Source organism: Microcaecilia unicolor, chromosome 8 (genome assembly GCF_901765095.1).
Source record: "Microcaecilia unicolor chromosome 8, aMicUni1.1, whole genome shotgun sequence".
In the NCBI taxonomy this organism is placed as follows: Eukaryota; Metazoa; Chordata; class Amphibia; order Gymnophiona; family Siphonopidae; genus Microcaecilia; species Microcaecilia unicolor.
In genome coordinates this window covers 184,453,814-184,465,555 of record NC_044038.1, presented here as the reverse complement: position 1 = coordinate 184,465,555, position 11,742 = coordinate 184,453,814, and the positions used below count along the sequence as shown (strand labels likewise).

At 46.1% G+C, this 11,742-nt stretch overlaps 1 protein-coding gene across 4 annotated transcripts in view; it reads right to left on the bottom strand.

The window, feature by feature from the left end:
* Positions 1-2,001: 2,001 nt before the first annotated feature.
* Positions 2,002-11,742, bottom strand: part of FGFR4 (fibroblast growth factor receptor 4) — a 65,804-nt gene continuing 56,063 nt past the window's right edge. For all 4 annotated transcript variants that reach the window (XM_030211596.1, XM_030211599.1, XM_030211597.1 and 1 more), the window contains 2 exons: positions 8,569-8,674; positions 2,002-3,730 (listed from right to left, as the gene is read on the bottom strand). In XM_030211596.1, coding sequence (XP_030067456.1) covers positions 3,593-3,730; positions 8,569-8,674 — 244 coding nt within the window. In that variant the 3' untranslated portion in view covers positions 2,002-3,592. The remainder of the gene's footprint in view (positions 3,731-8,568; positions 8,675-11,742) is intronic.

Sequence of the window (11,742 nt, the reverse complement as noted above, 5' to 3'; positions counted from 1 at the left end):
CCAGTTTCAGGCCCCCTCCCTTCCTCTCTCCCTTCCTTCCTCCCTCCCAGTTCCAGGGTCCCTCCCTCCCTCCCTCCCTCCCAGTTCCACGGTAATCGTCCCTCCCTTCCTCCCTCCCTCCCTCCCTTCCAGTTCCATGGTCCCTCCCTCTCTTCCAGTTCCAGGGTCGTCGTCCCTCCCTTCCTCTCTCCATCCCTTCCAGTTCCAGGCCCCCTCCCTCCGATTTTTAAAACTCATCTTCACTCACCACTTTGGCGTTACGGCAGCCGGCAGCAGCGGTACAACGCACGCAGGCTTGGCCCATCTCTCTGTCTTAGCTCTGGTCCCGCCCTCATTTCCTGTTTCCGCAAGGGCAGGAGCAGAGCTAAGACAGAGAGACGGGCCGAGCCTGCGTGCGTTGTACCGCTGCTGCCGTAACGCCAACGTGGTGAGTGAAGATGAGTTTTAAAAATTGGAATGAGGGGGCCTGGAACTGGAAGGGAGGGAGGAAGGGAGGGACGACGACCATGGAACTGGGAGGGAGGGGGGACCCTGTCACTGGCTTTAAACCTCTGAAGCGGCTCCTCAACAGAGTCTCTGTAGTAACATCTCCTGACGACAGGCAAGCAGGGTTCTAGTGCGGGCCAGTGACGTCAGGCGATCATTACCATCCCAGTGAGACACATTTGAACGTTGAAGGAGCAAATATATATATATATGCAGATATGTGTGACAGAAAGGTGAGACCCTACTAGCTGCTGGCATGGGATCTGCAGGTCTTGGCTGCTTCACTTTATTATTTAAGGCTGCACATAGAGAAATGCAAATCCTGTTGCAACATGGGTGATGAGGAATCCAGCTTCTCTGGCCATGCTTAAGTGCTGCCTTCCTCAGGTTTCAGAAGGGGATATTTTAGTGTAGTATTTCTTCCTATCAGATGCCTGGTACCTCTGGTGAGATTCCAGCTACTCCTAATGCTAAACCCAGTGGCAATAAGGTCCTGTATGCACAGAACAAGAAGGTAAATGGCCAGAGATGAAAGATAAATCAGTTATGCTGACTTTTTCTAATATGGGAGTCAGAGCTCCTGGTTTCCCACAGAAGAGAAGACTAACATCTGCAAGCCTACAAGAATTAGATGTAGTGTGTGTGTGTGGGGGGGGAAGCATGAAACTGATTTCAATTCAGTAGGCTCAGCCTGTAATCCAGCACCTGGGACAGCTGCCCATTCACCTGAGCTGCATTTTAAAAGGACAGAATTCCAACAGCACAGATTTAATATAGTAAATGTCATCAGATAAGTATCAAGATAAGCAAATGTGCCATTCTAATACTGTATACACCTATACACATCCTCATAACCACACAACCTACCCCCTGCGTCTCTCAGCTAATTCAGTTAAACACCATCTTATATCAAAGTTTCTCAAACCATTCTAGTTTTCAGGGTATCCACAATAAATAAGAATAAGACACATCTGCATACGCCGAATCCCACTGCATGCAAATTGAATTCATGCACATTCATTATTAGATATCCTGAAAACCAGGCTGGCTAGGGGAACTCCATGAAAAGACAGTATTTCTCAAGCCATACATAGAATGCCCCCAGAGCTTCCGTTCTGTTAAATTCTTTATGCCTTTCCACCCTCACCCCATGTTCTGCATTGAGCAGTTGGACATAGTTGTTTAACATGAGGAGACAGCCTGGTCCTCCTCCCATGGTAGGACAATATAGATACTGATTTGCAGTAATGAATTCATTTGTTCCTGGACATTAACAGCAGCTGATGTATGTGCTCGAGCACAAGAATTGCCTGTGATTGGGGTAGCAAGGGGAAGGAGAACATTCAGAATTGTACCCTGGCCAGATCTGGTTTTTAATCTTTCTCTTCTCTGAGGAGTGGCCTAGTGGTTAGGGTGGTGGACTTTGGTCCTGAGGAACTGAGTTCGATTCCCACCTCAGGCACAGGCAGCTCCTTGTGACTCTGGGCAAGTCACTTAACCCTCCATTGCCCCATGTAAGCCGCATTGAGCCTGCCATGAGTGGGAAAGTGCGGGGTACAAATGTAACAAAAAAAAAACCCCACTTCTAGCAATAAAATAAGAGAAATCCCAAAATGCTGAGAGAAGACCAGAACTAGCTCACTTTCTCCAGGGACTGGACTTAGAGGCAATTCTGAATATTGGCCCATGTCCCCCTCTAAATGCTTAGTCAGGAGAAGGTCAGATTATAAACCATGGTAGTTCAATTATGTGATTACCAAGCATAAACCTCTGTCACATGCAATAACTTGGACAAAATGCAATTAACATTGCAAGAGAAAAACTAACAGTACATAAGTACCATAACAGGCATGGAGTCTGCCTACTCTTGAGACAGCACTGCAAAGCAGGCCAGTGTCAGGCTTCACACTCCCATCCATCGTGCTTTTCCACCAGTGAAATGACTGTCCGGTTTATTTTATCTGCTATAAAAGTGTTTAACTCTGCAACCTACAATACCATGACTAGGAAGCTCAGTAATGAGCGATAACACAGATAACACCTTGTGACATATGGAAACATGCATCATCCATGTTGAATGTTATTGTAATTGCAGGTATAAGTGTGTATGTGTGTGTGTGAGAGTTAGATTTACCTTGAGAGGAGTGAGTAGATCATAAAACCAGACCTGCACATGGTGGAATTGTACCTCTGCTCTTGTAGTTTTGTACAGGCCTTTCTCTTTAAAGAAACCTCTTACAGGAAGCACAACAGATTATAAAAGCTAATTTTTCCACATCTCCTTTATCATAGTCTAAAATACTGCTTCCTGTCATGTCAGCTTTAAGCATAGTTTGTTTGTTTGTTTAAGGATGCTTAAAATACCACCTAGACACACGCAGCATCACAGGCAGTTTACAATATAGAGAACTGGGGCCAGGGTGTTATTTCATATTATTAATCTTCCAATTGAAGAGAGACAGACCCACACTGACTCAGTGCCCCAGCACAGTATTAGAGGACTCTCTTTCCGCTAAACCAATACTGATCTTGTTTTCCAATAGAATATTAGGGGGAAAATAAGTTTGCTGAACATTGTCACCACCAAGGATTAACGCAGCAGAACCCCTGAATTGTGGAAGCACACATCGGGTTTAGTGACACCTATAGCTCCATCCAGAAGGGTTCAATGCAGCAGATGGAAGTGGCTAATTTCACAGAAAGGTGAAGGACCAACTCTCCCACTCATGCAGTCTTCCTTGCTGCTCTAGTTGTGCCATAGGGTTCCAGGATGCACCAGGTTCCCTCTTTCGGCTGTGCCTCTTTCCCTCATCCCAGAAGGTGGAATTCCTGATTTCTGAAAACCATGAAATCCTGCTGAGTTGTTCTTAGATACTGCTCATACACTCAGTCTTCTCCTGCATTTGAGAGCATGCAAAGAGCAAACTGTCCAGCTCAAATCACAGGGTCAAGGAAAAGTTAGAGCCTGTCTGCTGTTTGTTCCTAGCATACTTCAGTCCCAGTGCTGAAAGCTGTTCCTAGTATACCAGCACTAGTGGCTGTGAAAAACTTGTTTTATAACTGTTCATTTTAGAGGCTAAGGAACAAACCCTGCTTCCATTTCCTATCAAGTCCGTATCCTGCTGTGGTGAGGAAAGGCAGGCAGTGGTTCATGGGTGAAGACAGAGTCGTCTGAGGAGCAGCTGCTGGTGGTATCCTGACAGGCGGGTGAAGATTGCTCAAAGGGCACAACAAGGTCGAGGTACTGCAAGAGGACAGCAAAGAGGGAGAAATTACACAGTACATGAATGAACAGCTGCTATGCATTCACTGTGTGCAACAATGAGCTACCAGACACTGTACTCTGAGAAGCAGAAAGACACAGATGCTATGGTGGCAAGTTCTGTCATGACCTAAGAGATGAGAACAGTACCCTGAAGAGCAATGTCAGCCTGCCCTATCAGTTCAGTGCGAGTCTACCCTTCCTTTCTTCCTAATGCTCACAGATCTGACAATCTCAACTATAAAAGATTATTATCTTTTGTGGCGGAGTGGCCTAGTGGTTAGAGCACTGGTCTTGCAATCCAGAGGTGGCCAGTTCAAATCCCACTGCTGCTCCTTGTGATCTTGGGCAAGTCACTTAACCCTCACAATCTAAGTTTGTACCTGAGGCAATGGAGGGTTAAGTGACTTGCCCAAGATCACAAGGAGCAGCAGTGGGATTCGAACTGGCCACCTCTGGATTGCAAGACCAGTGCTCTAACCACTAGGCCACTCCGCCACAAAAGATAATAATCTTTTATAGTTGAGATTGTCAGATCTGTGAGCATTAGGAAGAAAGGAAGGGTAGACTCGCACTGAACTGATAGGGCAGGCTGACATTGCTCTTCAGGGTACTGTTCTCATCTCTTAGGTCATGACAGAACTTGCCACCTGGGACAGAGAAATATCCTGGGAAATATCCTGGGACAGAGAAATATCCAGTGTACCTGAATGTAACTCACCTTGAGCTACTACTGAAAAAGGTGTAAGCAAAATCTAAATAAATAAATTATCAGCCCTGCATTCAAAGGGGTTTATATGTTTAGCAGGAGCTGCTAAGGGGCAATTCTAAATGAGTGCTTCCTTTTAGGTGCCCGACGCTGGCCGTGAGACCCTATCCTATACAGCATCTGAAATTAAATATGACCAAAACCGAGCTTCTCATTTCCCCCCCCCCCCAAACCCACCTCCCCGCTCCCCCCATTTTCTATTTCTGTTGATGGCTCTCTCATTCTCCCTGTCTCCTCAGCTCGAAACCTTGGGGTCATCTTTGACTCTTCTCTCTCCTTCTCTGCTCATATCCAGTAGATTGCCAAGACCTGTCATTTCTTTCTTTACAACATCCGTAAAATCCGCCCCTTTCTTTCCGAGCACTCTACCAAAACCCTCATTCACACCCTTGTCACCTCGCGTTTAGACTACTGCAATCTGCTTCTTGCTGGCCTCCCACTTAGTCACCTCTCCCCTCTCCAGTCGGTTCAAAACTCTGCTGCCCGTCTCATCTTCCGCCAGGGTCGCTTTACTCATACTACCCCTCTCCTCAAGACCCTTCACTGGCTCCCTATCCGTTTTCGCATCCTGTTCAAACTTCTTCTACTAACCTATAAATGTACTCACTCTGCTGCTCCCCAGTATCTCTCCACACTCGTCCTTCCCTACACCCCTTCCCGTGCACTCCGCTCCATGGATAAATCCTTCTTATCTGTTCCCTTCTGCACTACTGCCAACTCCAGACTTCGCGCCTTCTGTCTCGCTGCACCCTACGCCTGGAATAAACTTCCTGAGCCCCTACGTCTTGCCCCATCCTTGGCCACCTTTAAATCTAGACTGAAAGCCCACCTCTTTAACATTGCTTTTGACTCTTAACCACTTGTAACCACTCGCCTCCACCTACCCTCCTCTCTTCCTTCCCGTTCACATTAATTGATTTGTTTTGCTTACTTTATTTATTTTTTGTCTATTAGATTGTAAGCTCTTTGAGCAGGGACTGTCTTTCTTCTATGTTTGTGCAGTGCTGCGTACGCCTTGTAGCGCTATAGAAATGCTAAATAGTAGTAGTAGTAGTAGCATCTGGTTGTCCAGGTTCTGTTACACAACCCAGCGACACCTGCAATTAACAAGCCACAGAGCTGGTGGAACTACAGGGCACATACATGAGGTTGCCAACTACGAAAAACCCGACACCTGCCCTGCTCCATGCCCCTCCACAGGTCCCTTACCATATCAGAAGAAAAAACTGCCACATGTATGTACAATTATTTCACAAACTTCACATAACACAAACAGCTCCAGTAACCAAATAGTGCAAAAAAAAAAAAAAAAAAAAATCCAGACCTATACAGAAAACTTGTCATACTAAAGCAGCAGTAGAACTCAAATAGTAACAGTCCTACCTCTAAAAAGGCAGCACCATAAAATACCAATATACTTCCTGCTGGAAAAACAGAACAAGTCAGACAACTACAGATCCCTAAACAGAAACTAAACACTAGCAGAATACTGCATCTAGGTCACATGTGCAAAACAGACAGACCCTCAAATATGAAACAAGGGACCAGACATCAGTAATAGAGATATGAAGGCAAAACTGGAACTGGAAATGTCAATAAGTAAGCCTCTGCATGCACAACAATACTAAAGAAACAGAAACTGAGATGCAAGATATCAGAGATGTACATTTGCCAAAGCTGACATATTCCAAATTCAGAAGAAGATATTTTTTTCTATCTCATTGTCTGAGCATTTTATTTTTCCATTTGCTTTTGTTTCAATGTCTTTTTTGCTTTTCTCTATGTTTTTTTCCTATTTATCTCACCAGGGTCGCCTGTCCATTTGGCATTTCTTCTTTTTCTATGTCCACCATCCATCTTCCTTTTGCATCCCTTTCTGTTCTGTCTAGCATCTCCCCTCTATGTCTTTATCCTCCCCCATGTTCAGCAACTGCCCTCTTAGTGTCTCTATCCCTCTCCATATCCAGCATCAACCCTCTGTGTCCTGCCCTTCTTCTTGTGTCCAATATCGCACCCTGTATCCCTGTCTCTATACTCAGCATCTTTTCTCTGTGTCCTTGTCCACCTATCCTCTCTTTCTTCCCCTCCTCCCCTCTCTCTCCCCTACTCCCCAGGATGGTATCTCTCTCTCCTTCCCTCCATTGGTCTAGCATTTCTCCCTTTCCCTTCCCCCCCCCCCCCCCCCCCCCACTGCGGTTTGTCTCTTTTCCCTCTGCTCCACCTCCTCTGTAGGTCCAGAATTTCTTCCCCTCCCCCCCCCGCTCTCTCTCCCCTCCCTGATCTCTCTCTTTTTCCTCCATTCCCTCCTCTCCGGGTCCAGCATCACTCCCCTTTTCTTACCCCTCCCCTCTAGGTCTAGTATCTTTTCCCCTCTGCTCTCTCTCTAATCCTCTATAAGTCTGAGATCTCTCCTTCATCCCCTTCCTGCCACCATAGGTCTCCCAACTCTCACTTGCACCACCATCACCTACACAGGTCTGTCATCTCTCCCTCTCCTCCCCCCTTCATGTGTTTGGCATTTCTCCTTCTTCCTCCCCTCCCCTCCCCTCTTCATGGGTCTGGCATAATTCCCTCTCCCCCTTCACCCCACAGTCTCCAAACAAGAGTCACTGGCAGTGCCAGTTCAAAGACACATTGTTTTCCAGCCGACCTCAAGGCTTTTCCTCTGCTGGGTCCCGCCTCATCTAATGCAACTTCCTGTGAGTGGGTCCTGGTAGGAAACAGCATGTCTTCACACTGCTGCTGTCAGTGACTCATCTTGTTTGGAGGATTGTGGGGGAGAAGAGATGCTGGACCCACAGGAACCCTGGGGGTGGGAGGAGAGGAGAAGTAAAGGGAGAGATGCTAGAGTGGAGTGGAAGAGTGGCCTGGTGGTTAGGGTGGTGGACTTTGGTCCTGGGGAACTGAGGAACTGAGTTCAATTCCTGGCACAGGCAGCTCCTTGTGACTCTGGGCAAGTCACTTAACCCTCCATTGCCCGCCGCATAGAGCCTGCCATGAGTGGGAACAAATGTAAGAAAAATAAAATAAATAAATCCAAGGGGGGGGGGGGGGAGGAAGGGAATGGAGAGATTTGATGGACCATGGGGGCAAGGAGCAGGTAATCTGAGGCCACAGAAAAATCAGCTTTTCTGTTGTCAGTTTTCCGGCAGTTGAAAAACTGGCCAGGTCAGCTGAAAACCAGTCAGTTGGTAACCCTATGTATCAATGCAGCAAGGCTTGTGTAACTTACACTATTCTGTGGCACCACTGTCCATACCCCTCCCATGCTCCACCCATATAAATTCTCCCTTTGCATTTTTGTGCCCTTATAAAATAACACTCAGTCACTTTGCTCACTTACCCATGTCAAGTGTAAACCTCTTTGTGACAGTGCAGGTATCCTGTAGATTTACTCACACAAGTGGCATGTAAATACAGGTGCCCAGTTATAGAATTGCTATTCACATGTGTAAACCCCCCCTTTCCATCAGTTTTCAGTGGCACAACCTCTATAACACCACTGAAAATTGCTACAGATCATCCTGGTGAAGCATGAATGTTCTGCCTAACTCAACGGAGAGCTGGTGATATTCACACTGTCTGCAGCTCTGCAGATAAAGTTACCCATTAAAAAGGGTACCTCACCCTAAATGAAATTGCTTAGCTATGTGGACAGCAGCTGAATTTCCTCCCCCCCCCCCCCCAATCCAAATGGCTGATGGCAGTCGGCGGTCTGTACATACTTTCAGTGCAACTGACCATATATATCAGTGTTGAAGATATGTGATTTGTTTTTATTGCCCTGGGGGGGGGGGGGGGGGAATTGGGTATCATCCATCTGTGCCCCAGAGGGATAAAGAGAGAAAGCAGTGTTAGACCAAGGATCCCCTTTCCACTCCCCATGCAGAATAGCAAAAAAAGGCCACTGTGGAGCTAGAGGGAGGTGAGAAGGAAAAGAGAGATCAAAAACAAGTAGCATAGACTGCGGATCTGGCTACAACTGAATAACGACATGAGCTAAATCCAAATCCTATTCTGCTCACTGCTGCCCATCTGTTTCTTCACTCACCTCCTCAGACTCCGTGGCTAGGATCTTGTCTAGAGCTGCCACGAGCTGTTTGAAAGTAGGTCTCTGGAATGGAACAGCACGCCAGCACTCTCTCATCAGCAGGTACCTGAGAGGAACAGACACCATTTGTACTCCTGCTCACATTTATGGCTAAGATTATTCTTTATTGGCGCCTGCCAATACCAGCATTTACAGGTGTATATTGCAAACACATGCACAACCCAAGTTTAGAAAGCGGATATCTACACAATACATATAGACCTCAAGGGGGTGTGGTTTAAGTGTGATATGGGTGGGGCTTGGCCAGAACTAAAATCTGCATATGCATTTCCTATTTGCATGGTGGAATTTACACTTGCTCCATCATATGTAGAAGTTTTTCAAAAGTGCTCCTTTCAGTCAGCCATTTACAAGAGGAATTAAGGCAGGTTTCCTCCTTAATCCCCCATTGCTTACTTCTTCTGTTAACCACAAATAAATGACTGAGCAGTGTTGCTGCTTTCTACTTGCGAACATAGCGATTAAGTTACTGTACCATGCTAAAAAAATCTGATCTTGTTACCCCTATGTTTAAAGAAAAACACTGGTTACCGGAGGAGGAAGTGACGTCATCTAACAGCATGGCCGCATAAGAGCTAAGCTCCCACAGCCTCACAGAGGAATTAAGCTAAAACAGAAGAAATAGCGCTGTTTGAGACACGAGACAGAGCCAGAGAATTAAAGAGAAATCATAGCGGCGAATATATCTGGGATCAGAACCCAAAGTGGCGGATCTCTCCCGTTTTGCTTTTAAAGCAAAAACAGCGGCGTCCCGAAACAAAATGGCGGAGATGCGGAAGGCATCGGAGCTAGCGAATGGAGGGAAAACAAAGTCGGCGGGAAACGCATCAGAGCTCCAAAACGAGCGAGCAATAGACGACAAGGTCCCACAAAAATTAGAAACGTGGTTACAGGACATTAGCGCTGATCTGAAGGCACTTCGGGCGGAGATGGTGACGCTCAAAGAGGATCTGAGAGGGGAGATACGAGAGCTGGGCTCACGCCTAGAGGACATCGAAGCGCAGATGGAAACTCACAGTGAAGCCATGGGAAGCATGGACCAGCAACTTGGTGAGGTTCAGGGGACCCAGCAACAACTTTTGGACAAAATAGAAGATCTAGAAAATCGGGGCCGACGCAACAATTTAAGGTTTCGAGGCCTGCCAGAAGTACCCGCGTACCAAGACTGCGAACATGTGGTACAACAATTGGTTAGTGCACTGCTCTCAGACAACGGAGAAACGGTAGAAGCCGCTACCATACAATTAGAAAGAGCACATAGAGCACTGGGTGCCAATCGGAGCAATAAATCAAAGGACATAATCGCCTGCTTTTCTAGCTTTAAACTAAAAGAGCGGGTGCTGAAAAGAGCCCGCCAGGTGCCAGACTTTCACTGGGACTCTTATGCTATCGAAATTTATCAGGACCTGGCTGCAGCAACTTTAAAAAGAAGGGGTGACCTGAAACCATTTACCAGGCACTTAAGAGAACTCAAAATTCAATATAGATGGAGGCACCCCTTTGCACTAGCTTTTTATAAAGATGGAAACATGCATCAAATAAAATCTATTGAAGAGGCGAGGGCTATTTGCCCTGAAACACCAGAACCGGAAGAGAGAAGAGCAGGGGGTCAAGAGAAAAAGAATATCACTAGACCCTTACCACCAAGATGGCAAAGAGTGGGGAAAGGGCCCAGAAGACTACAACGCCAACAATCGGCTACAAGAGTCACCTGAAATTAAACAAGACTCAAATGGACTCAAGTTCACTGTTAATGCATAAGCTGCAGATAATCTGTTAATGTAAGGTATGGAATCATGAGAACTCTGTGGGGTAAACGGGAAGCGGGGCGGCTACTTCCTCCATAGGTAGACACTCGCGGATATACCACGGGGTATTACACAATTGTTAGGGACATTGGGGGGGAAGGGAAGGGGGTTAATCAAAAGAGGGAGGGGGAGGGGGATTTGTGTTGTGTGATAGCAAGGGAGACTCAGATATATATAACAAAGATCACGGAGCAATTGGGCAGTAATGGCCAGCAAGCAAATAGGGGAAATAAGAGAAGTATAGTAACACTTTATGAGAATGGGGGAATTTAAATGTATGTCTCTGAATGTCAAAGGGCTAAATATTCCCAGAAAAAGGCAGCTGTTGTTTCGGGAAATGGTGAGACTACAAATAGACGTGGGCTTGATTCAGGAAACTCACCTGAAAACAAAATATGAAAAACTATGCAAACATAGGCAATACCCGATTATCTACTTTGCGTCCAGCAGGGATAACACGAAAAGCAAAGGGGTGCTAGTGATGTTTCGAGGGAATAAAACTTGGGGGATAAAAAAAGTGATAAAAGATAAGCAAGGGCGATATTTACTGATAATTTTTGAATTAGCAGGCCAGACTTATACACTAGTAAACATATATGGGCCCAATACGCAACATTCGGAATTTTTTGCAGAGCTTGACCTCATGTTGTGTGGGAATATAGAAGGAGCCTTACTAATGGGAGGTGATTTTAATCTAACACTGAACCCGAATTTAGATAACTCAGCGACCACTACACACTATGCTAAGCAGGATAGACGAAATTTTCAGGATTTCCTTACACGCTGGCAATTAATAGACTATTGGCGTAAAGATAATCCTACTGCACGTACATACACCTTCTATTCAACAGTACACCATACGTCCTCTAGGATAGATATGTGGTTAGGGGATGCCTCCCTACTAGGGCGAGCTGAAACTCCACAGATCATTCCACATACCTGGTCAGACCACTCGCCGGTCATTCTACACATTAGGGGAGTAGGACCCAGAAAATCGAGACCTCCCTGGCGAATGGATGATGCACTACTATCGGACGCAAATAATGTAACACAAATAGAACAATCTCTTAAAGAATATATATCTATTAATGATAATGGAGAAGTTTCCCCAATCACCCTATGGGAAAGCCTTAAGGCTGTGACTAGGGGCTACCTTATAGCATTAAAATCACGGGTATGGAAAGCTCGCTGTACACAGGAGAATAATATTCGCCAGCAATTGGCAGAGGTTGAGGCACTATTGCAAAAGGGAGAACCCACAGATCTCACAGCCCTTAAGATGCAAGCACATGACCTGCGTTCGCAG